Here is a 25,806-nt window from a genome sequence, read left to right as displayed (position 1 = left end):
GTGGGGGGGGGAACTGGCCGGGCGGAAGAAGTCGAGCCCGAGGCATTTCCGGTTCCGGTGTCAGTTCGAGGCGCCGCCGCCGCAGCCGCCGGAGCCGAGATGCCTAAAGGAGGTGAGGGGCGGGCGCGCGTGGCCGGAGGGCCTAGTGGAGCTGCCCGAGTCAGGCTCCCGCTGTCCACTCAGCCCGCGGGCCTCTCGGCCAGCGGCGCAGAGAGAGGACGTCCGCGCCGACTGAGGGCCAGGCCTGGGCCTCGACGCCCAATTGTCCCACTGGGGAAACTGAGGACTGTGGGGGCCTCGAGCCACTCCCTCGGGGGTCCGAGGGAACTTGGAGGCTCTGGGTCCTCGCCGACGCGGAAGGCCGATCTAGAGCGCTCTTCTGGCCTGGGGGGTCTGGAGGTCCTCCCGCTTTCAGGCTCGCCGGAGACTGAGTCACCGCGTCCCGCGCCGGTGCCGGGCCCGCCTGCCTCGCGCATAAAACGTGGGCTCCGGGCTAGCCAGGCCTGCCTACTGCGACCTAACTTGATGTTCTTAAGCCTGCGAGACCTAGTTTTGACTGCTCTGTTCGGCAGCGGCTCGATGTGTGCCTTAGAGCCAGTTGGTTAACCTAACCGTGTCTTAGTATTGTCCCTTGGAGGTAGTGGTTAGGAGTGTACCTACCTCATAATACTGATGGGAGACTTAAACTAGGTTAGGTAACCCACGTGGAGGGTGCAGTACGGTGCAGGACAGTCTTTAAGTGCCCCGTTAGCATTAACTATTGTTATTTGTAAGACTTTGCCAGTTCTTCGGCCAAGAAGGTAAAGCATCCCTGGCTTCCCAGTCCATTGTAGACGGTCCTCCATCCTCTTCCCCGTAAGAGTCAACAGCTCTTGACTTGAAGCCCAGCTGTGTTACTATCTAATCTTGTGGCCTTGAACAAGTTATTTAACTTTTTCCAGCCTGTTTTCCCCATCTGGAACACCTGTCTAATAATTCTTAGCTTGGAGAATTGGGGCCGGGGTCATAAAACTATAGAGCACGCATGGTGCCTGGCCACCTTCTGCATGGAACAGATGTTCAGTTAATATTGGTCGCTTGTGTGTCATGTTGATTAAGATGCATCAGCCCACAGGAAGATCTGCTTGGAGTCTTTTCAAACCTAAATGATTTCCTGATTCTCTACTCCCAGAGATAATTGGGGTTTACAGTGCTGAATCCCTTTAAACCTAGCTCTCTACTGGTTTATTCCATGGTAGGAAAAAGCCATGTCTCTTGTGTTCCTCAGTCTCCTGCAAAAGGAGGGTACTCCATGAGCTCTTCCAGCTCCAGAGTTCTGGTTTTAAGAGTCTTACTAGATAGATAATTTGCGTTAAGGTGGGGCGGTCACAGTTAGGAAACCCTAAATATGGGAGTTCCCAACCTGGCTCAGTGGTTAACGAATCTGACTGGGAACCATGAGGTTGCGGGTTCGACCCTTGGCTTTGCTCAGTGGGTTAAGGATCCGGCGTTGCCATGAGCTGTGGTGTAGGTTGCAGACTCGGCTCGGATCCCACCTTGCTGTGGCTGTGGTGTAGGCCGGCAGGTACAGCTCTGATTAGACCCCTAGCCTGGGAACCTCCATATGCCGAGGGAAGCGGCCCTAGAAAAGACAAAAAAAAAAAGTAAATCCTAAATACGGATTCTTGTTTAAATAACTTGGCCTTTGGGCTTGTGAAAGCTTTATGGGCGAAGTTTACATTTCTTGCTTGTGGTAATTTGCTTGAAAACCAAAAGAAAGCTCGAAGATGTTCAAAAAAAAAAAAAAAAGTATAAAATTCTCCCAGGGCAAAGAACCAGTTCTTGTTGCTGATAAGTAACTGTGAAGCATTCTTAAAGGCACGGAGAGCTTCTGATTAACAGGTGCCGTAGACCAAGCTAAGAGCATTCCATAGCTAAGCAGGTGGGATGAGAGCCTGTAGTAAATTTCTAGTTGTTTATATTACTTAGAATATTAAGAGGGCAAGACAAGATGGGTTTTTTGATGGCAAGCTTGATTTCTCACAATAGGACTTTTATTTTTTATTTTATTTTATTTTTTCACTGCCCTGGGGCATATGGAGTTCCCAGGCCAGGGATCAGATGAACTAAGCCCCAGTTTCGGCAATGCCAGATCCCCAACCCACTGTGCTGGACCGGGGATTGAATCTGCATCCCAGCACTCCCAAGATAACCGCCAATCCCGTTGCAGCACAGCAGGAACTGCTCACAATGGGACTTTTTTTTTTTTTTTTTAATTTTACTGGAGGAATTCCTGTCATGGCTCAGCGGAAATGAATCTGACTAGCATCCCTGAAGACGCACGTTCGATCCCTGTCCTCACTCAGTGGGTTAAGGATCTGGTGTTGCTATGAGCTATGGTGTAGGTCCCAGGTGCGGCTCATCCTGCGTTGCTGTGGCTGTGGTGTAGGCCAGCGGCTACAGCTCTGATTTGACCCCTTGACTGGGAACCTCCATGTGTCGTGGGTACAGCTCTAAAAAGACAAACAAAAAATTTTACTGGGGTATAGCCGATTTATAGTCTTGTATTAATTTCAGCAAAGTGCAGTTATACTAGACCCATTTTTCCCTATATAGGTTATTATAGAACAAGTCGACTTCCCTGTGCTGTACACTAGGTCCTTGTTATCTATTTTATATCTAGTACTGTGTATGTGTAATTCCATCCTCCCAGCTTATCCCTCTCCCATCACAATAGGACTTTGATGAGCATAGCCTGAGACACCCCTGGGAACCCAGGGTAGTCATTAAAAATGGGTGGTGTGGTCTGTAGCAGCCCAATTATAACTCTGCAGCTGCTGTCCAGGAAATCAGGGGAGGCCAGTATCTCTGCTACTGTCTGTGGAGGCTGGCACAGCTCTGGCTGTCTAATTACAGCTTCTCTGCTCTCAGTGAGAGACCCAGCAGAAGTCAGGTGGGCTGCAGCTCCCAGAAGAGGTGGAAATGGCTGCTAGGCACAGCCACCCTAGCTAGCATCCTCCAGAACCAGCTGAGGGGGTGTCACCCTCCTATAAAACTGGCTGATGGCTTTAGCAGGGGTCAGTCTAATATCTTGACTCAAGAGAGTCAGACATAAAACTGATTCTCTGTGATAAACTTTTTTTTTTTTTTTTTTTGGCCATTTCTAGGGCCGCTCCCGCGGCGTATGGAGGTTCCCAGGCTAGGGGTCAAATTGGAGCTACAGCTGCCGGCCTACGCCAGAGCCACAGCAACATCAGATCCTTAACCCACTGAGCAAGGCCAGGGATCGAACCCGCAACCTCATGGTTCCTAGTCAGATTCGTTAACCACTGAGCCATGAGGGGAACTCCTCTCTGTGATAAACTTTAATTGCTAGTCACATTTTTAACTTTTAGATGGTAGTCTCTTTTCAACTTTAACTTTGCCAGTTGTATTTCTAAGCCCAAGAAAGTTTTCTCTTGTAGGTTCTAAGTTTTCTCTAGCATACCACTTAGGAGAACGTGAAGTAACTTAATTCTGTTCCCTGACACCTGTAGTAAATTGCTGATGTGGATCAGTGGCTTTGTGGTTTTTCCCCACTATTTTGGAAGAGTAACAATCATAGCAAACATTTTTGTAGAGCTTGTCCAGTGCCAGGCGCTGTCCCAGCATCTGTACACGTGTTAAATCCAGCTTCATGACAACCCTGTGTGGTAGGGACACAGGTGAAGAAACTGACTCTGAGAGCTTAAATACCTGCCCAGAGTCACAAAGCTAGTGAGTGGTAGAGCTGAGATTTGAACTCAGCATTTGTGCTCATTCCTCCTTTGCTTTAGTCTCACGTTTTCTTGTCTGTAAAATCGGACCAGCTGTGATGAGGCACCACAGGTTTAATCTAGGGATCAAATGAGCCCATGGCTGTGAAAGAACGTTGCAAGTAAAAAGCACTGCAGTGGAGTTCAGCGGTAAGGAACCCAGCTAGTATCCAGGGGGTTTGAGCCCTGACCTCGCTCAGTGGATTAAGGGTCTGGCATTGTTGTGGCTGTGGCGTAGGCCGGCAGCTGCAGCTCCTTTTCGACCCCCTAGCCTGGGAATTTCCATATACCGCAGGTGCAGCCCTAAAAAGACCAAAAAAAAAAAAAAAAAAAAAAGCATAGGTGTCACACATTCTCAGGAGTGCATCTGGGTCACTGCATTCAATTCTAAGGGACCAGGGGCTTAGCTGGTCACTCCATGCCATGTGCCCTCCCCCCAAACCTCCTCTTGGGTCTCACAGTTTGGTGCTGCATCAGGTGGTCAAGTGTTGCCTCTTTCGTCCTTTTGAACACATGATGGTGGGGAAAGTATAGGTTTTGGGTGGTGCTTGGTGAGGGGCAGGTGAGGTCTCTGCAGCCTCTGATAAGAGCACCTCAAACAGGACACAGCCTGGGGCTCAGGGCAATCACAGAATCTGTCTCCCTCCCACTTTCCTAAGCTGCCAATCCTTGTGCAGGGAGAAAGGGAGGCCACAAAGGCCGGGCGAGGCAGTACACGAGCCCCGAGGAGATCGACGCACAGCTCCAGGCTGAAAAGCAGAAGGCCCGGGTGAGTACGTGCCTGTCCAGGCCACGCCAGTGGCCCAGGGTGTCGCCCTGCCTTTGGCACCCAGGGAGGCCGGGCAAGGACCACCCATCCTTAGGAAGAAGCCAACATCTAGGCCTTGGTTGGGGGGTGGCCGGGCAGCAGGAAGCAGCATGTGGGAGTCCTAGAACAACCAGTGGCAGTCAAGGGGAGCCACCCTGCCTGGATCCGGTAGAACGTGGTTCCCTCAGCAGCGGTTGCCTTGACGGGTCTCCGTTCTTGGTCCTCTTCCTGCTTTGTGGGGCTCTCCCTTCGCCAGCCTCTGCCCATCCGCACCTCGGGCCCTCAGCACCCCTGCTTGTGTGCTCCAGTCACGCAGGACTGCTGCCAACCCCAGTGTGGCAGGATGCCCTGTTCCCGCATCCCAGTGCGGCAGAGCGAGTCGTCCCTGCAGACCTTGCTCTGCGTCCCTCCCCTGTGACTCTCACGGCTGCCACTCACCCTTCCTCCTCCGCCTCAGCTCAGGCGGTCCCGCTGCTCTGCTCCCGCGGTGCTTTGCCAGCCCGCTGTCAGGAAACAGCGTGTTCCCGTCGTTGGTGTCCGAGTCCCTCCCGCAGTTAGATCCTCACTGGTTGAGGGCACAGAGAGCTCGGTCAGGTTGGACACGTGGCGGGGCTGCGAAGCGCTGGGGAGAAGGAAAAGGCCACATGTAACGAGGGGAGGGGGAGGAGGGCCTGGTCGGGGAGCTGGCGGCTGCACAGGACCTTGGAGAGAGGGTGTGGGCAGCCGCTACGGGGGGGAGTATGAGCAGCTTCTGTAAGGGCTGTTCTGGTGGGAGGAAGCGGCCTGCCAGGGTGGTATGTGGGAAGCCACACAGCAGGGCCTCTGTGTGGGCAGCAGGCTGGAGGGACTGGCCCGCCAGTGACGGTGGGCGTGGAAAGCAGAGGAGGACTTGCCCAGGAAAACAAGTGCAGTCTGGCAGCTGCACATGGCAGCGGGGAGAGCAGGAGGGAAGCTGGGCAGGACGAGGGCTTCCAGTCCCATAGCCAAGTCCTTTGGACCCCGGGAGACAGCTGCTCACCCAGGCTGTCCGAGGTGCCTGGGCCGAGAGGAGCCAGGCCTGTTCGGGCTGTAGGGGGGTGCTGGACTGAGAAGGGCTGCTGGACTGTGGAGCTGGTGGATGGGCCGCCTCTGGCCCAGGTCACCCACCGGCAGCCCGCGTCATAGACGTGGGCTCTTGTTATGTTTGGGCCCAGCTGTCTGGGGGTTTCTTGTCTCGAAGTCCACAGGGTGGGTGTTGGGGATCGTAGTCTTGGGGTCTGTTTCGTACTTTTGATTCCTCAGGTTGCCCGTTTCTGAAACAGGAAGAAGAGGAGCAAGGAGAAGAAGGTGGAGATGGGGCTGCAGGTGACCCCAAAAAGGAGAAGAAATCCTTAGATTCAGATGAGAGTGAGGATGAAGAAGATGATTACCAGGTACTGGGTCTGATGAGGGCCTGGGACCTCGATGCACCTAGTTAACCAGCGCTCATCAGCTGATGACCAGTCCCGGTGACACATGCAGACAGAGCACCTGCTTTTTGTTTAATTTCCTTCCTTCCTCTCTTTCTTTCTCTTTTTCGGGCCACACCTGCGGCAAATGGAAATTCCCAGGCTAGGGGTCAAATCGCAGCTGCAGCTGCCAGTCTGCACCACAACCACAGCAATGCTGGATCCAAGCCATGTCTGCAACCTACACCCATAGCTCATGGCAACGCCAGATCCTTAACCCACGGAGGCCAGGGATCGAACCTTCATCCTCATGGATCCTAGTCACATTGGTTGCTGCTGAGCCACGACGGGAACTCCAGAGTCCTTGCTCTGGTTTTACGTTGTAATAGGGAGATACAGACAATAGGGACATAAATGACAGTAAGGTTTCAGGTAGTGAGAAGTGTTATGAGTAGAATGGACTGTGGCCGAGGACACTTGGAGTAGTGTGTGGTGAGGAGATGACTCTTCAACTGGAATCTGAAAAACAAGGTGGAGCCAGCCTGGCGAAGATTGTGCAGAGCAGTGGAGGCAGTCAGGTTAGTAAGTGCAAAGGCCCTGGGGTGGCAACGACCTGGGCACATTCAAGGAACGGAGAGGCTAGTGGGCTGTGACTTGGTGGGTAAGAAGTGGAGTGGTTAGGAATGAGGAGGGGGAGTTCCCGTCGTGGCACAACAGAAACAAATCTGACTAGGAACCATGAGGTTGCAGGTTCAACCCCTGGCCTTGCTCAGTGGGTTAAGGATCCAGTGTTGCTGTGAGCTGTGGCGTAGGTCACAGATGCAGCTCAGATCTGGTGTTGCTGTAGCTGTGGTGTAGGCCAGCAGCTGTAGCTCTGCTTAGACCCCTAGCCTGGGAACCTCCATATGCCACGGGGTGTGGCCCTAAAATGACAAAAGACCAAAAAAAAAAAAAAAATGAGGAGAGGTTGGCAAGGGCTGCCCTTGTACGCTTGTTGAAGGGCTTTTGGTTTTGCTGGGGTAGGTACTAGGCAGCTGTTAGAAACCTTGAAGTAGGAGAGAGATGACCAGAACTGCTCATAGAAGATGGTTTTGGCTCCTGTGCAAAGAGGGTATTGAGGGAGGTGGCAGGGAGGTGTCAGCAGGAATCCAGACGAGTTGCATTAGGGTAGTGGTCCTGGCAGTGGAGAAGGGGGTCAGGTGCAAGCCATATTTTAGATACACTCACTGGGGTTTGCTGAGGGCTGGGAGAGAGGGCTGAGTGAAGGAAACAGGCTGTGTTTAGGATTGTGGGGAGGCATGGGGTGCATAAGGGGTGAGTCTTGGGTTCTGTTTCAGACAAGTTACATTTCCGACGTCAGGTATTCAAGTGGAGGCGTGTACATGTAGTGTCTGGAGCTCTGTCCAGTGGTCAGATTACCTGTCGCTTGGAAGCGGTCTCCCTGGCCTCTTAGAGAGGCTAGGAGCTCCCGTTGTGGTGGAGCAGAAACGAATCCGACTAGTTCCATGAGGATGCAGGTTCGATCCCTGGCCTCGCTCAGTGGGTTGGGGATCTGGCATTGCCTTGAGCTGTGGTGTAGGCCAGCAGCCACAGCTTGGATTTGACCCCTCGCCTGGCAACTTCCGTATGCCAGGGGTGTGGCCCTAAAAAGACAAAAATGAATGAATGAGTAAATAGAAAAGCTGGATTGGCAGTCAAACCTCTGACCTCGAAAACGTGCTCTCATTTCTTTCTGAACCTCCCCAGGGCAGGTGGCAGGTGCAAGCTCCAGGTTCTTGTGCCAGCTCCCCAAACCTGTAGACTATGTGGCTCATTCCCAAGTCACATTTCCCTCCGTTCACCTGGATGGCCAGGATCTGGAATGAGTCCTGAGAGCATCCTTGGCCCATCCTGCTCTGGGGACCCAGCATTGCTTGTTGCAGTCAGGTGTGAAATTCCCTGGAAAACTGCTGTCAAGGGCTGAGCTGGAAGTGAGGGAGTCACTGCGCCGAGTCGGGCTTGGTCACATCTTTTTTTTTTTTTTTTTTTTTGTCTTTTCTACGGCCGCTTCCTACTGCATGTGGCAGTTCCCAGGCTAGGGGTCTAATCGGCCTACACCACAGCCACAGCCACAGCAACGCAGGATCCGAGCCACGTCTGCAACCTACATCACAGCTCACGGCAACGCTGGGTCTTTAACCCACTGAGCAAGGCCAGGGATCGAACCCGCAACCTCATGGTTCCTAGTTGGATTCATTAACCACTGCGCCACGACGGGAACTCCAGGCTTGGTCGCATCTTATCTGTCTGCTTCCCAGTCCCTTAGGCAACCTATTTTACCCTTGTGATCCCCCCGCCCCCTCCCCACCACTTCTGAAAGTGGGATAGCGCTCCCTGGTGGCCAGGCGGGGCATAGGTTGGGATGTGGACACAAGCACTGGCTCTCCTCATGCCTCCCAGGCTGTGAAGACGCTCCTAGTGCTGTTCTGCCATGAGGCGCAGGCTGAGCTGCACACAAACTGGGGGGCGGGGGGAGCAGCAGTTTGTCCTTGTGCGGGTGGAGTGGCCCTCGGGCTCTGGGACCAGACTTCTCCAACGGCCAGCTTCTTGTCCTGTCTTAGCAAAAGCGCAAGGGCGTGGAAGGGCTCATCGACATTGAGAACCCCAACCGGGTGGCACAGACAACCAAAAAGGTCACACAGCTGGACCTGGACGGGCCCAAGGAACTTTCCCGGAGAGAAAGGTAACCTCTGCTGCTGGGCCTCATGACATGGGCTGGGGGCTGAGGCACCAGCTCCTCTGCCCTCGCTTCCTGGACTCTGAGGTCCCCAGTGGCTGGGAGGCAGCTGCAGCCCAAAGGCCCTATAGAAGCTTCTCCAAAAAATAAACAAAATAATTTTTTTCACCAGTGGGAACACAGCAGGGTAGAACAGCAGGTGTTCCCTTGGGGTGCAGCACGTTAGGGATCCAACCTTGTCACTGCAGTGGCTCGGGTTCGATCCCTGGCCTGGGAACGTCTGCATGCTGGGGGCTTGGCTGAAGAAGCAGGAAAGACAATAGAACAGCAGATGAAGACCTGAGCACTGCACTTAAATAATCCTCAGGGATATGGGCATTTAGGCTCCAGTCCCTTCCTCCAGGATGTCCCGTTCCGGGGACACTTCCCTCGTCCTGCTCTGACCTGCATCCAGCCCTAAGGTCACAGCCGTGGGGACAGGGAGGAGATTTGGGGCCTCTGCTGTCCAGCGCAGTGCAGAGAGGCCCACCAGCCGCCCCACGTGGAAATGGACCTGCAGAGAGCTCCCTCATAGGCTGAGAGAGGATGGCAACCAGCTACTAAAGTGCCCTGCACACTGGGGTCTTGAACAAGTCATTCCCTGCGTTTTCGTGGCCAGCAGGTGACGTCAGGGCCCTTGCAGGAGGTGAGGGTCACGGGGGAGAGCTGCGCTGGTTTCTCTCCTGCCTGGGCTGCTGGATTACAGTCCATGCTGTGCTGACCCCATGACAGCTCGGGTCTCTGAAAGCCCCGTGGGGAAGGCCCGCAAGCTTGGGGTGTGACTGGAGGCTGCTAAAGACTCTCCCCCTCCAGCGGCTTCCCTCTCACCAGTGAAACCCCTCTGGGGTGCAGGGCGACAGTCTGTTTGCTGGCTCGGTGAGTGCCCATCAGGGAAGAGGCCCCCCCCCCACTTGGGCCCTAGGCCTGAGTGCTTGGTCTTTATTCTGGTTCTGAGTCCAGCTCAGCTGATAATGGTGGGGCCGATGTCCCCTGTGACACTGTTTTATCCAATCAGAGAAGAAATCGAGAAGCAGAAAGCAAAAGAGCGTTACATGAAAATGCATTTAGCGGGGAAGACAGAGCAAGCCAAGGCCGACCTCGCGCGGCTGGCGATCATCCGGAAACAGCGGGAGGAGGCTGCCAGGAAGAAGGAAGAAGAGAGGAAAGGTAAGCCTGGCCGGTGTGGTGGCCCGACTCCGGTTCCAGAGAGAGTGTGTGTGTGTGTGTGTGTGTCTGTGCACAAGCCTGCCTGTCAGATGGAGGTGGGATGCCGGGGCTGAGGGAGGCCTCAGGATGCACCTGCCTCCGAGGCTAGAAGGTTCTCTGGTGCCTGGTGTAGCAGGACCGCTGCCTGGGGTCACTGCCGTATGTCTGAGGGGCCTGGTGGGGGGGGCGGGCTGGATTTCAGTGTGTGTTGCCATCTTGCTGTCTTGCCGCTGGCCTCGAGGTGGGAATCAGTTTATCCCCGAGCATTGTCACCGAGTTTTCTCAGCCCCCACTGTAGCTCTTGTCTCACACACCCCAAGCAGCAAAGGCCTTCGTGTGTCAGCGTTTGTGTGTCGCTGCTGATGCCGGAGTGCAGAACCCCGGGGGGGCTTGGAATTACACGGGTCTGCCTGGGGGTAGAACAAGAGGAGTTTCCCAGTCTGCCCAGTAGAGCCTGTGTGGAAGGGGCAGCCTCCCTGACTGGAGACTGGCCGGGCCCTGGGGCCGGTGGCTCCCGTGGGAGGGCGTCCGCCGGGCCTTTCTCCCGGGTCTCCTCCTCATCTCCCGCCGAGCCCGGCGCACGGGATGTTTCCCGGGGCCTCTGGGGCCACACTTGTAGGGTTCTGGGCGTGCAGGGCTGTGTGTGGGGAGCTGTCTCGTTTGGTCTAAGTTCCTTCCCTTCCTGCTCCTCAGCAAAAGATGATGCAACCTTGTCAGGAAAACGAATGCAGTCGCTCTCCCTGAATAAGTAGCCGCCTGTGGGAGGAGATACCAGGGAACCGGGCTGCGCTGCCAGGACCTCTGCCGTGTCTCGCCCACCCTGTGCCCCGGCGCCACTGCAGCAGCCCCTCATGGCGAGGAGCCCCCCCACTGCCTGGGACCTCCTCTTCATCTTGGCACAGAAATCGTTTGGGGGGATGGTGGGTGGGGGGGCTGGGGGGGGCAGCTGCTATCTTTGAGACAGAAAGATGCAGGACAGCATTTCATATGTACCCATTCGAATGTTTTGGCTGTTTTTAGATTTCCGAACCCTTGTGGGGGTGGGGGTGCCTGGGTTGTGGGGTAAGAGCTTCCATCTGTCCGGTAGATAGTGAGGCGGGGCAGTGGGGCACAGTCGTTGCTGACAAGTGTGCAAGAGCCAGCCCCCTGTCTGTTCCTGGGTGCTGACTCAGAGGGGCTGTCGTCTGGGAGCCTGTGCCCCTGGGTCCCCGAGGGTCATGGCTCCTCCCCCACCAGTCCCTTCTGGCTGAGGCCTCCCCCTCTGCCCTCACCCCCTTCCCCCACCCTGGCCAGGCCCCGGGCCCCCTCTTAACCCTGCCCGCGGATCATTTCAGGAAACCTGTTTACTGTGTAGCACCCAGGCAAAACATGCTCCACAAACCCAACTTGTATATTTGGCAAATTAAACTTGACATTATCGTAATCCTGCTTCTGGGATCCGTCTCTGGGCCCCCTTCCCTGGCTTCACCCTGCAGGACATGGTGTCACTCGCAGGCAGGCCCACCCCACAGGGTTCAGTCCCGGGCCTGGACCCCTGGCTTCTGAGCTGGGAGACACCTCAGGGGCCAGGGACCTGTACGCCACACGAAGTGTCTTGTCCTCCAGCTGCCCCCTGGTGGTGACAGCCTTGGTTTGGGTGCATGACTACTAGGTGTCCCCTCGTTCATGGCAGGATGGAAGTTGGGCACCATCATGTGGGTGCCTGCAGACTCGGCCACAGCGCTTGTCCTGCTTATGCACCCTTCCGAGAGGGCCACCACCTCCTAAACAGAGGTGTCATTTCCACGCAGTCCTGAGAGGTGACTGGGTGCCAAGCAGGGACTTGGTAAAAATAAGGGGAACCGTGTGGCCTGAACTGTCTCCTGGGCACTGAGGGTTTTTATCTCCTGATTTAAAATCAGTGGGTTTCCTCCAAGGAAAGTATCCTGAGAGAAGGCCCTAGCACAGTGGGGGAGGAGGCAGCTTTAGGTACCGTTTGTCCTGCAGATGTGACAATTAAAGAGAGTGATAAAATTCATTCCCTAGTGAGACTAAGAGAAAAACGTCATTACCTCAATAGGTAACTGAAAAGCATGTGGCTAAACAAAAACACCTTCTGAGTATAACAGGGATGGGGGAAAAAATCATCCTGAGAAATGAGCAATTGGGAGTTCCCACTGTGGTGCAACGGAATCCGTGGTGTCTTGGGAGCACTGAGACACAGGACCGATCCCCAGTGGTTAAGGGTCCAGCACTGCCACGGCTGCGGCTTAGGTCGCAACGGCTGTTCAGATCCGATCCCTGTCCTGGGAACTCCATATGCCGTGGGTGGCCGAAAAAGAAGAAAAAAGAGCCATTATTAGAAATCAGCTGCAAACATCGAGGGAGAAGTTTCCATTAAAGCCCAGAACCGGCCTAGAATGTGCAACCGCCTGTCTAGGAGTCCAGCAGCAGAATGAGTGGCGGGAAAAGACAACCGGTCCTGGCAGCTCCCAGGCTGGACTCCACGCAGGGAGGAACCACACTGGGGAGGTTTAACCATCTTGGGTGTAACGAGCAGCTTTGCTGGCAAGCAAAAGTAAGCTACCAAAGTTCTGCCCAAACTAACCCTCCTTCTAGACACAGGAACGTTGTCTCTACAGCTGCATTTTTATTACCACCTTGTTTGAAGCAGTTCGTGACCAGCAGAGTGCTTGGGGGACTTTTTTTTTTTTTTTTACAATAAATGAAAGCATTTCCTTAAGAAAAAGGCAACTGTTCCTTCAATAGGTAAGAAAAGCCTCTCCCACCCCCACCCCCAGGGAGCAGCATCTGTGGGGACCCGGACTGGTACCCTAGAAACATTCAGCACAGCGATCCTTAGCCTTCCCGACCCTCTTCCCCCAGCAGCTGGGATGAGGGCGCAGACGCCTCACGGGTCATTTGATCTTGAGGTCCTTCAAGGCTGACTCCAGGCTCTGGAAGGAGACAGAACAGACAGGCTGGTTCTCAGCTGTGCTGCAGACACCCTACCGAGGGACCTGAGCAGGGACAGGGCACCTGGTCTTCGGATTCAGGCAGACCTGGGTTTGGATCCTAACCCTAAAGAAAGGTGCCAAGGCCCAGGTGGCAAGGGGCTACCGCTCCACCCCCACCCCCAGGCCCCCCTCCCATCACGTGCCCTTCTGCAGGAATGAGGGACTGGGGCATCCCGGCCTGCTGCCAGGGAGAACGGGTGGGGGAGGGGAGAGGGCCCGGGGTGGCCTCACCTTCACGTCCCAGATGCTCATGCCACCGTCCATGCCCGTCGTGCAGAACTGCGAGCACTTGGCCTTCCCTCCACTGAGCACAGAGATCTGGCTGCAGAGGGGAGGAGAGCTTTACAGATCCCCGCCTGTGCCCATGCGAGACTCCCACCCACCCTGCCCTCCAGGAGCTCCCGGACTTCTGGGGAGCCTGCTCCAATGAGGGACGTGTGCCCAGCAGGGACAGCCCAGGAGGCGGGCTGTGAAGGATCCCAGGACCCGGCTCCTGCGCCCGCTTCAGGGATGCGCAGTAGTGAGCAAGGAGCGTGCCAAGAGCTCAGGACACGCGTGGCTGGGGCTTAGAGTGACAGAGGCGTGCTACCAAGTGGAAACGAAGCCACACTTCTCCCTGTAACCTGCCGTGGGGTGGACCCCTGTGGCTGGCTTGGAAGGACCTGGCGGGGGGTGGGGGGGGCGCTCCGGCCCCGTTTCACTCCAGTTCCTCAAGGAGGTGCCGCCGGGCCCTCAGTCCCGCCCCGCTCCGCCCCTCCAGGTTCTAGAACGAGACCCGCTTCCCCTGGGGCCCGCTGGTTACCGCCTGGAGACCCCCGCCCTCCGAGGCCCCACAGCGAGGCTGCCTGCTCCGCGCTCCGCTGAGGCTCTTTTTGCGCAGCCTCGAGAGTCTGAGCCGCTTCCGAGGCGGCGGGTGGGAGCGGAGCCGCCCGGCGCGCTCACCTGACGCTGTTCTTATGCAGCGAGTCCAGGCCCGCGCCCGCCGCCGCGCTGCCCTCCGAGCTCGCCTTCTTGTCCAGGTTCTGGAAGCGCTCGCGGGCCGTCAGGCCGCGCTGCGAGCTTTGCTTGGGCACGTCCAGCCGCCCCCCGAAGCTCAGCGTCCCCGCGGCGCCGTCGTAGGTAAACAGCACCGGGAAGCAGTCGTGGCCCTGTGGCGGGGCGGGGTGCCCATGGAGCGCCGGCCGAGGGCAGGCGCGGCGCCCCGTTTTCCACCAAGGGAGATGGGCCCAAGGGGAGGCACAGTGGGGGGACGGGGGGTAGGGGGCAATCCAGCCATGAATCTGGGGGTCCCAGAGGCCAGATTCAGAACCTGGATGCAGCACCAGGAAGCGGACGACAACTCAGAAACAAAGCCACCCACCCTAGGTAGAGTAAGAGGGACCAGATGTTGGGGCTGAGCATCTAGGAGCAGCCCCTCCACCAGTAAGGCCAGCTTCTAGCTGAGAGCGCTTGTCTGGGACTCCCCTGGGACGTCCTGCTGGGACGGTTACATTTGCTCTGGGAGAGACCCCACAGCTGGACGTGTCTCTAGGCAAAGCAGGCCTGATCTCCCTCTGGGAGGGTAGGTTTGCTGAGGCCTGAAAAGAGGCTTGCTAGATGGGGGGCCAAGTAGAATATCCAGTAGAACTGTCCTCCCGCTACAGGTACCCATTCCTGAGTGAGGTGTGGCCTTGTCACTTGCATGGGCCAAGAGGATGTACACAGACAGGTTAGGACCCAGGGCCCAGGTCTCCACTTCCCCCGCCTCACCCCGGAGACAAAGCCTCCATCTACGGTGAGCAGAGGCCCCACCCAGCACCCACGCTGGACATTCAAACTGAGCGAGAAATACACATTTACCGTGTGGAGCCACTGCAACCGGAGATTTTCTTAACCTATTCTGACCAATAAAGATGGATGGATGGATGGATGGGAGGGAGACAAGAAGGACGGAAAGCAGAAGCGGGGACAAGCAGAGAGCTGCCTGGGCATCTCCAGGCTCTCTGGGAGACCTGCGGTCACCGGTGACTGCCCCGTCCCCCCTTACCGCTGCCACCAGACTGTTTTCCGTGATGAAGGTCAGAGCCAGCAGTGGTAGCGTTTCAGAGGCCAGAGTCGCCACGCTGAGTGAGAGAGAAATGTGAGTCCCCCCGGCCCCTCGTGTCCAGCACCTTGGTTGCCGCCCCACCTGCTCAGGTGACCTGTACTCACGCCATCTTCTTGTCGGCATCAGCCAGGCACACGGTGCTGTCATGACTGACCCAGGCCACGCGGCTACCACTGGCTGAAAAGCAGACGCCATGCACCCAGCCGCAGCTACTGCTGGACTCAAACATCAGCTCCCCGAAGGGCATCTTGGAGCCCCAGGGGGTGGGTGCTGGCCGCTCCTCCACCTCCTTGATGTAGGCTGAGAAGATCCTGCCAGGACAGGCAAATTAGAGGGTGACTGGGCGTCTGGGAGGGGCCCCACCAGGGACTCCCTCTCCCAAACCGGCCCGGCCAAGTGTGTGGGTGCCCGAGCCAGCTTTTCATGACCTGCACCTTCACGATCACCGGGACACGTCTGGGTCCAGGGACTCCCAGGGCCCTCGAGCCCACACCTGTGGACTGACCAGCCACGGCTGACGCAGCCCAGGACATGTGCTGGTGCCCCTCATGCTGGCCCCATGCTCCACAGCCAATCCCCAGCTTGCCTCCTCCCTCCTGCCCTGCACCTTGGACCAATCCGCGTCCACTCCTGCCCAGCCCTCTCCCAGCGTAACCCTCATCTCCATCCCAGGGCCGCCCGGCTCACCTGACAGATCAGGGTGCCAGCATACCAGCGCCCTACCCAGCCACCCACGGGCCGCATCAGGATGCCACCCTCCCCACGCCTGGGCCTTGGGTGCCTGCTGTGGCCTCCTTTTCCAGGGGGAGATTCAGAACCCCCAGGCTGTCTGCCTGGAACTGAGAGCCAGAGGCCTCGGGAGACCCAGAGGTGCTGAGCCCAGAAGTGACAAGCAGCCAAGGGCGATTGGAGGTGCTACGTTCCAGGAGTCAGAAGAGCGAGGCAGGGTTTGTCCCAGTCTATCAGTCATTCACCCCTCAGTGTGAAAAAGTACGCCCCACTCATTCTCCTTCAGCTGGAAGGAAGGGGAGGGAGGTTCTAATGGACCCAAGACGAGGGCCTTGGAAAGAAATCTTGCTGCCATTCAGAGGTGGCAAGGGGGCAGGTCCCGCGAAGACTCCCCAGAGGCTGGAGAGAGGACCCAGGGACGACCTTCACAGAGCAACACCTCACAGAAGCTCCACTGAGGCCCCGGGACACCCTGCCAGCAGGAGAGCTGGTCTGGAAGGTGGGGCGCGGGACTCTCAGGATGGGGCTCCCCTGCACCCTCCGATCCCCATCCCCAAGTTGGTGGGAGGGCCTCACCGGCACTTGAAGTCGCAGGAGCCGGCGGCCAGGAGCACGTTGTTGGGGTGCCAGTCCAGGCTGAGGACGGTGGAGCGAATGGGCTTCTTGATGTGCTTGCACACCCACCTGGACAGGGCAGCCGAACAGGGAGCAGGGGAGAGGCTCAGACGGGGCACCTGCCCACCTCGCTGCCCCAGAGGCTCGGGCTCCCACGGGGCCCTGCAGGCTGCATAGGAGTCCCAGGAGGGCAGGGCCAGGCTCTGGCAGCTCAGGCGGGTGATGGGCGGGCTCTCACCCAGGGTGGGAACTTCAGCCCTGGTCTCCTTTAAGCCCTGCAACAACTCTGGGGCAGGCTCAGTAAGGAGAAGTCACGTGGCTGCTAACTGGCCAGGGTGGGATTTGAACTTGGGTCTCCAGGGCTCCAGCCTGACCTCCTGCCTGGCCTCTGCTCTCAGGGACCCAGGGGAGAAGATCATGGCGTGACTGGGAGCCTGTGAGTGGGCCCTGGAGCGGGACAGGCTGGGCGTCTTGGGCAAGTGATTTGCCCCAGAGCCTTTGCTCACCTGTAAAGTGGGGACGGCAACAGACGCCGGTCCAGGGGGCTGCTGGGGGCGGGGCGTCAATGCCAAAATGTGTGCAGAGTTAGTGCCACCCTGCAGAGGCAGCCCTGGTGTGGCCTGTGCCCTTATGACTGAGACGGGGCAGTGGGAGGGCCAGTGGCTGTGCGGGGAGCCCCTCGCCTCACCTACGAGGTCTGGAGGGGACACCCTTCCCCAGGGACATATGAACAGGGGTCTGGATACCCCGGCCAGTGCTTTTTGGGACCCTCCTGTCGCACCACCTCTTGATCTGCAGCCCCAGGTACCCCCCTCAGACCACTCTGGCCCTGCCCGGGCACCCACCAGTCATTTTCCTGCTCAAAATAGCAGATGGAGATGACACGGGAGCCACTGCCCACAGCAAACTTGTTCTCCTGGGGGGCCCAGCGCACACAGCGAGCAGCACGGTTGATGCGCAGGATGACAAGGGTAGGCTTCCACGTGCGGCCCTTCAGCGTCCACACGTAGGCGTTGCGGTCTGTGCCGCAAGTCACGATGCGGTTACTCTCAGGGGCCCAGTCAATGCCTATAGGGTGGAGAGGAGGCACTAGACTGAAGCCATCCAAGCAGATGTGGTTCTAACAGTGTCCACCCAGGAGGGGCTTAGAGGCCATAATAAGGATGGACATTGCTCTGGGGGTGCTACAGCTCTCCCAACTATCACAAAACATGCAGGAAGACCAAGCCAAGAGGCAGAAATGGGTCCTTAGTAATGCTGAGCTGCTGGATCAAGCGTTTCCTGAAGCCTGAATAACATCTGAGTTTTTCAGTAACATAAACCAATGCAATCCCTTTATAACTTCAGCCAGTTTGAATCAGGGTTTGTGCTACTTTTGACCCAAACTATCCAACCTAATACAGTGGGCAGGCCCTGTCCGGTCCAGCCCTGCCCCATCCCTCCTGCCTCCTTTCAAGAGAGCGACCCTAGCCAGCGCAACCTACCTGTCACCTGCCCATTGTGCTCCTTGAGCTCGTGCACCTGGACCCACTTGTTCCCACTCTTCTCGTAGATGTGCACCTCGTGGTTGTTGGGGCAGATGGCAATCTCTGCGGGAGAGACGGGCGGGTGCAGGGAGTGAGAGGAAGCGTGCATGCCTGGCTCTCACCCCCCATGAGGAATACCCTGGACAGGCCACCAGATCAGTTACCTTGTCCTTTGCAACTCTCTGCCTGGGAGGAGCCCCCCGAAGCCCCTCAGGTCCTGCTGGGCCCCCCCTTGTGACACCTCCGCAGGGGCTGACAACCCCTTACCCACACCCGCCACCCCCGATGCCCCAGGCAGTCTTGCCACTTCCGGGAGCTTGCACCTGCTTCCCAGCTCCAGCCACAGCCCTGCTGGCTCTGCCGCTTCGGGGCCTCTCACCTGCTGTGGCCTCAGCAGGCTGGCCCCTTCACCTCCTGTAAGCCTCTGTGCAAATGTCACCTTCCCCTGAAAGGCCCTCCCTGGTCATTTTTTCTAAACCAGCACCTCTGCTCCACCACTTGGCCCTCACCCTGCAGGTCTCTTTAGAGCTGACCTCACTGCAGGTCACATTTCCCTCCCCAGCCTGAGAGCAGAGGGCCTGGCCCCTGGAGGGGCGCCCAGCACAGGTGAGGCTGGGCTCTTGCCTCCACCTTCCATGGCCACTAGTCTTGCTGCCCTGCTTGGGTCTCCCCTCCCAAAAGCTCAGGGTCGGAGGTGAAGCCTCTCCCATCATCTCGGGGAGGGCGGGGCACTCACGGGTGCGGTCCTTGTTCCAGGCGTGGCAGCTGATGGGCTCCACCAGGAAGCTGTGATAGGCCATGGCTGCTCGGCTCCTGTGCCCAAGGCAGGGAAGAAAGCCAAGTCAGCCAGGCCCTGCCCCGGCCCCTGCCTTGCACCCTCCTTCCCTCCTGGGGCCTCAGTGTCCCTCCGTAGCTCTCACAGGCTGTCTCTGAGGCGCCAGGGGACAAAGACAAAGGATGGATGAGGACTGGAGGGCACGGGGCAGTGGGTGAAGCCACGACCGTGAGTGGGGCGTGCTGGGACGCTCCCCCACATCATCACTCATCTGTGCCTCAGATTCCTCATGGGTGGACCCCCCTCTGCCCCCCCCAGGATGAAATTCAACAATCCCAGAAACGGAGAGTGGTGCCCCGCCCCCAGCTCAGCACCCCACCCCCGCCTCCCCCCACCCCCGGGCGGGTCCTGGTTAGCCTCCCTTCACCCTCACCCCCAGCCAGCTCTGCCCACCTATGCCCCCATGCCAAGATGGGCCACCTCTCCCAGCAACTGTCCTTTCAGGCCCCCCCGCCTCCCGAGAGGGTGTGACTCCTCCCTGACTCAGCCTGTCCTGCTGAGGGGAAGCCACATGGCGCCCAGGTGAGTGTCCCCAGGACCCTGGCTGCCTCTGCCATCAGATGCCCTGCCCCCCCCCCAGGGCTGCTGGGGGCCCCCTGCTATTGGATCTTCGTGCTGAACCCACACCCTGAGGCCAGTCTCTGTGTCTGGAGCGCACCAGGCCTCCTGGCCTTTGCACACGCTGTTCCCTCTGCAAGGAAGGCCACGCCCGATGTGCCTCCGAGGCCAGCTCTCCCTGCATTTCACTCCAGCGGGCTAGTCCCTCTGGGCTGCAGGTGCCTGCCTGTTCTATTTGGCCAAGTCCTGCTCATCCATAAAGAGCCAAAGTCAGCATCACTTCCTCAGCCCCCCAGAGTTGCAGGGACCCGGGGTGGGGGCTGGGGAGTGAGTCAAGGGGAGCCCAGCAGCACTGCTTGCCTGCTGTGTGACCCTGGGCACATCACACACCCTCTCTGAATCTCGATTTCCACATCTACAAGACGGGAATGGGAACCTTAGCCCCCAGAGGTGTGAGGCTGAAGTAAGATGACACACCATGCCTGGCACACAGTAGGTGTTCATGACACGGCAGCTCTTAGTCCATAACGGACGCGACGGCACCCATCTTGCTTCACCTGTTTAGGGGTGGGCCTCCCAGCCAGACCAGAGCCTCAGGCCTTCTCACTGGCTGTTCCCTCAGCCTTCAAAGCTCTTCCCCGCGCTGCCCGCAGGCGAATGGCTGCTGCCATTCAAGTCTTGCCCAAGGCCACCGCCTGCCCCACCCCCACACACCCAATTTAGTTTTCTGCACAGATAATGAATTCTCGAACATACGTTACCCTGTCCTCATTTATTCGGCCCGTTGCTTCCCCCACTGCTGGACTCTAACAAGCTTGATGGAGACACATTTTTCTCTAACTTGTTCACATTTCTGTCCCCAGTGCCTAAATGCCTAGTGCATAGTAGGTATGCCATAAATATTTGATGAATGCAATTGTTTATTGCCATTCATATCCAGCAGAGTATGTTAATTTTTTCAGGGTTTAAAAAAAAAAAAAAAAAAAATCCACACACCACTTCCTGAATGCGCCTTGTTGTCGACCTGAGCCCCGGCGAGCGGATGCGGAGGCTGAGGTTCAGCGAGGGGAAGCCACCCGGTGCCCAGGTGGGTGTCCCCAGGACCCTGGCTGCCTCTGCCATTAGATGCCCTGCCCCCCCCAGGGCTGCTGGGGGCACCCTGCTAGAACCATGGGGTCCCTCTCCTCTGCCAGCAGGGTCACTACCCAGGCCCTCTGGTAGGAAGAGCATCGAGTGAGGGCCCAGGCATGAGGGTGAAGATGCAGTTTCACCCAACGTGCTGCTGAGAACTCTCGGGCTTTAATTCATAGTGGAAAGTCCTGGAAAGTTCCTAAAGCAGCACAGGGCACACGCACATGAGTACGCGCAGGGCCGGGGGGGGGGGCCTCACATCTAGAGCAGTGCACATGTGCGGGTGCAACACACACACACACACACACACACACACACACACACACACGCACGCACACCCCACCCTGGCCTCTCTCCTTATAAGGCCTCTTTGTGTAAAGCAAAGGCCCCGGAAGTGGCGCTGGAGCCGCTGGCCGGGTCAGCAGGACCGACAGTGTCTCCCCGAGGCTTCGGCTGCATCTGGGGACCAGCCTGGCCGGGCAGGGGGTCAGCCATGTCCACACCGCAGATGACAAGACTCACGAGGGGGAATGCCACGCCTGCCCACCAAGCTGTCTTCATCTGCCCACCCCCGTCTCCCAAGGTCACCAATGTGGGAGGGGGTGCTAAGACCGAAGCCCACTTCCCAACGCCAGCCCGGAAGGCAGAAACCCTGTGTGGCTCCAGCCCAGGGGTCCCGGAACAGAACCCAACTGCCCAGCTCCAACTGTCATAGCCTCGTCGTGGGGCCGGGCAGCTCTGCCCCTTGTGGGGACTTGGGGAGGGATGTGAGGGCTAGGCTGTGACAGCCCCTCTAGTGATGTTTCCGAGCTCCAGGCTATAAGGATGGAGAGGCCGGGTCTGCGGAGGGCAGCAGCCCCCACGCTAGCAAACAAGGCAGCTGAGGGCTTGGGGCCCCTGGGCATCATTTTCTGGGACCCAAAGGTTCTCAAGTGGGAGAGGAAGGGGCTGGTGAAATGCCACAGTGCAGGGGGACAGGCTGGGGAGGGGGGTGGCGTTCAGACCAGACCTATCAGCCAATCACACTGTAGCATGAATTCAGACAGAAATACTCCCTAGCCCACCGACCCACACCATAAAGGAGGGAGGGGGTACAGGTGAAGGGAGTGGGAGAGAGGAAGCTGGGTTTCCCCTTTTTCATAACTTTTGCAAAGCAGCTGAAACCAGCAGGGCCTCCGCGATGACTCCCAACCCCCACAAGCTACAAATGAGGAAGTGGGAACCCAGGGAGGGGCGTGGCTTCCCCAGCCACTGCAGCCTCCGGGTCTCAGGGATCATGGGACCAGTCTGCGTGGTCAGACCCAGGAAGGCAGCCTTCGTACCAGGCCACCCCGCCACAGGAACTGAGACTTCATCATTCCCAGGAAAATCCCTACCTGCCAAGGGGGGGTGGTGCCACCAGCCAGCCACCCCGCTGAGGCAGGTGCCCTGGGGGCTGCTCTCTGCCCAAGTGTGCAGACAAGGCAGGCTGAGGCCAGAGCCTCCGGGACAACCACCCACTCATCACTGTGACCCTGGGAGCTAGCCCTGCGCACCCCTTTGTTGAAGACAGAGAGAGGAGGGGCTCTGGCGGTGGCCTGGGACTGGGAGCCACATCACCCTGGAAACAGAGTGAGGCTGGTGGCGGGGGAGGGCATAGGCCAAACCCAACAGACTCCCCAGGCTGGCTCCTAGCTGCCCCCACCAGCCTGGAGCCAGGCTCCCTCTATGCTCCCTGAAGCACTTCTCCCACTTCTGGCACACAGTGGGTGCTCAGAACGGATAGATGGGGAATGACCCAGGGCTGGGGTGCGAGGGTGCTGAGAAGAGCAGCACGACGGCCTGGAGGGGCACGGGTTTCCCTGCAGAGGATGCCAAGGACGTGGATATAAGACATGGAAATAAGATCCACTGGCCAGGGACATTTGTTTTGTTCACTGACGCATCCCCAGTCCCAACGAGAGTGCCCAGCACATAGTAGGTGCTCAATAAATATTTCTTGAATGTGGCTGCATGAATGAATTATATCCTTTCTTTCACATCTATCTTGGGGTATATTCCTTATCAACCATGCCCTATTATTTCAGTGGTACACCGAAAGTGATTTGTAAATATTTACTGGGGAGTATGGGCTCAAGTTTTTTTTTCCTGATAGGGTCAGTGATCAGAAAAGCTTGGAAATCTCCCATCGAAAGGGTTCTCTCTGAGGATGTGGGGAGAATACAACTCGCTTCCAATGCAAAGCAAGCCAGGCGAAACCCACAGCTGCCCCACCACGGGTCTCAGGCCTCAGGTCCCTTCGTTACACGCTGGGTTCCAATTCTGACTCCCTCCATGTTGGCTGGGTGCCTTCTGCCAATGCTTCCCCCACATCTCTATCCAGAAAAGGCTGGGGCTGGACAAGGCACTGGCTGGAGGTTCTTTCTGGCTTTCAGAAAGCCTAGCCTTTTGGCAGCCCCCCCTTCTCTGAATCCAGAGGTTTGGCTGCATTTGAGACGAAACCAGGCAGGAGCTGCCTGGAGCCAGGATCTCTGCTCTACAAGCACTCAGGGAAGTCCCCACCCAGCTCAGATGCTTGCTTGAGGGAGCTGCCAGCAAGCCATTTTGCACAAGGGCTAAGCTGTTACTTAACTTCCTGATGTGTGGGGGACAGCCTCTTGCCCCCCAAAAGACCAGCCAACCCCTTCTCCCTAACTCTGCTCTTAAGGTCTGACGACCAGGCAAAGTCAAGAAACAAAAGAAAATAATCATAAGGCACCATAAAGAACCAGCTAGTACAGTCCAAACAAAACACAGTTGAAAAACACACAAAACTCAGTGCTGGCAAGACTGCTGAGAAATTCTCATTTGTTGCTAATTTGTTTCACCTTCCTGACGAGCAATGTGATAACACTCAATCCAACCAACTGGGTGGGAACAGACAGAACCAACAACACAAACAGGAAGTTAAAAATCGTTAACACTCTTTGGTGGCATCAATTCATTTTGATGCTAAAAAAAGAGCCACTGGCCTTTTTTTTTGTTTTGCTTTTTTAAACAAACATGTTCATAACAACCCTCTTTATAATGGTGACAGGACAGAAAAATCCAGATGACTACAAATATGGAAAGAGAGATAATGATATTAACATGCTGGGATAAGACCTATGCAAACACATATGTAGTTTAACTTACTTGGCATTTTTAAATGGTCAGAATTTATCCAGGACTTTTTTTTTTTGGTTTTAGGGCTGCACCCACAGCATACGGAGGTTCCCAAGCTAGGGGTTAAATTGGAGCTACAGCTGCGGCCACAGACATAGGCACCACAATGTGGGATCCCAGCCTAGTCTGCGACCTACACCACAGTTCACAGCAGTGCCAGATCCCTAAACCACTGGGCAAGGCCAGGGATCGAACCTGCATCCTCATGGATCCTAGTCGGATTCGCTTCTACGATGCCAAGACGGGAACTCCACCTCCAGGACTTTTGACACGCGTTCTCTCTTTACCCACCAAAACTAGCCTAAGAAGTTGCTCTCGTGTTGGTTTTAACCTTCATTTTGTACTGGAGGAAACAGATTCAGGCAAAAACGAGGTTTTGCTCAAAGTCACCCAGCTCCTAAATGGTACAGCTGGGGATTCTGACCCCAAAGCTCAGAGATCAGGTTCACCTGGACCCTTGATAAATGCAGCCAGACTTGCAACAGCACCAAGGGCAGTAATAGCAAGTGCACACACACACATTCCCCCCCCCCCGCCCCCGTGTGTACCTGGCATGTTGCCAAGTGTCTTACACACATGATCACGTTTAAGCCTTACAACTTGAAAGCCTCCCATTTTCTCCCCCCCCCTTTTTTTTGGCCTCACCCGCAGCACACGGAAGTTCCTGAGCCATGGCTCGAACCCATGTCACAGCAGCGACCCAGGCCGCTGCAGTACAACTCGGGGTCCTTAACTTGCAGTGCCGCAAGGGAACTCCCAAAACTTCCCATTTCCCAGATAAGAAAGATTGAAGCCCAGAGAGGCGGCTATCTTGCTAAGATCAGTGGCCAGTGATGGAAGGAGAAGCTGGGGCCCTTACCAGCTTCTGGTCCCCGTGGGCTCGCCGGCCAGGGGTGCTCTTAACCAGCCCTGCCCGCCAGACAGGAGGAACCCGGGGACAGCCTGGAATAACTGGACAGCCTCCGGCGAGGCGTCCGCACTAGGCTTGCTCCCGCTGCTCCATGCCAGTTATTACTGTATCGCTGTCACCGCCCGAGGTCCCGGCCCAGCCCTCGCCCTGGTCACGGTTCCGCGCCGCGGGCGAGGGAGGGGCCGCTCGGAACGCTCCGGTCCGGCGCCCGGTCGCTCGGTCGCTCGGGAGGGGGTGTCCCGGCCCCGGCGATCCCGGCCCTGACCCGACCCCTCAGACCAGGCCCGAGGGCTGGGGGTGCGGGGAGGGCGGGCGGAGGGGGCGGCGGCCGGGAGGGAGGGCGAGGCGGGCGGGGGCGCCAGCTCATTTCCCGGCTGGAGCAACCCGGAAGGCTGGAGGATGGAGGGGAAGTGACTGGGTGTGGGGCCCGCGCGGCCCCAAATAACGGGGGACACCGACTGCAGGGCAGGGGTGGCGGGGCGAGCGGGAGCGGGGAAGTCGGGAGACCGGGGAGGGGAGAGGCCAAGAGATCCGGGGAGGGAGGGCGGGCGGGGGGCGGAAGCGGGAGGCGGACTTGCGGACCCGGCGCCCCGCGGGCGCGGAGTGCCAGGCAGTAGCAGCGCGTTTCCCTCGCCCGCAGAAAGTCGCCCACCCGCACCCCGTGCCCCGCGCGTCCCCGCACCTCCAGGGGGCCCCGCCCCACTTTTTCCCGAGCTCCCGGCGCCCCCACATCTCCTGACGGCCCCCCCCAGTGTCCTCCCCACCTGCAGGTGCCCCTTCCCGCGACCCCTTCCGCCCCCTCCCTCCGGGCCGCCCCCGTGCCCCCTCACCTCGGGCACCACGGCCGCGGACTCTGGGCAGTCGACGCGCCGAACCGGCTCTGGGCCCCGCGCAGCGCGGCCACTTCCTCGTGGGCGGGGGGCGGAGCCTCCCAGCTCAGCCCCGCGGGGACGGGGCGGGACCCGGTCAGCCGAGGTCCCGCCCACCCTCCCGGGCCGGGGCTGCGTGGACCCCCGCCGCCCCGAGGGCGTCCGCCTCCCCAGCCCGTCCAGACACTTCGCGGACGGGGAAACGGAGGCTCGCGGAGGGGCGCACCGCCGGGCGAGGACCGGAGCCTGGGCGGCGCGCACGAGCCCCACCACCGCCAGTGGCGGGAGGGAGGGAGCGCTGGTGACCCAGCAACTTAGCTGCCGCTGCTGGCCTCCGGCCCGGCCTCGCGGGGACCATCTCTTCCTTCGCGAGCTGATGCCCCCTGGGCGCCGGGTTCG

The 25,806-nt window shown here is 57.9% G+C and overlaps 2 protein-coding genes across 6 annotated transcripts; one reads left to right on the top strand and one right to left on the bottom strand.

Moving 5' to 3' along the window:
• Positions 7-12,672, top strand: PDAP1 (PDGFA associated protein 1). Its single transcript, XM_005661875.3, has 6 exons — positions 7-112; positions 4,451-4,542; positions 5,883-5,993; positions 8,609-8,730; positions 9,779-9,930; positions 10,663-12,672. The coding sequence occupies exons 1-6, from the start codon at positions 100-102 to the stop codon at positions 10,719-10,721; spliced, it is 549 nt and encodes a 182-aa protein (XP_005661932.1). The 5' UTR covers positions 7-99; the 3' UTR covers positions 10,722-12,672.
• On the bottom strand, positions 12,579-25,483 carry ARPC1B (actin related protein 2/3 complex subunit 1B). 5 transcript variants are annotated; one of them, XM_021085573.1, is made up of 10 exons: positions 25,369-25,483; positions 18,658-18,734; positions 17,880-17,984; positions 17,241-17,463; positions 16,357-16,464; positions 15,156-15,362; positions 14,992-15,067; positions 13,908-14,113; positions 13,197-13,287; positions 12,579-12,905 (listed from the first exon to the last, which is right to left on the bottom strand). In XM_021085573.1, exons 2-10 carry the CDS (start codon positions 18,719-18,721, stop codon positions 12,867-12,869), a joined length of 1,119 nt encoding a protein of 372 aa, XP_020941232.1. In that variant the 5' UTR covers positions 18,722-18,734; positions 25,369-25,483; the 3' UTR covers positions 12,579-12,866.

This window comes from Sus scrofa, chromosome 3, assembly GCF_000003025.6.
Source record: "Sus scrofa isolate TJ Tabasco breed Duroc chromosome 3, Sscrofa11.1, whole genome shotgun sequence".
Lineage (NCBI taxonomy): Eukaryota > Metazoa > Chordata > Mammalia > Artiodactyla > Suidae > Sus > Sus scrofa.
The sequence above is the reverse complement of the archived record's forward strand: the minus strand, read 5'-3'. Positions and strand labels throughout refer to the sequence as shown.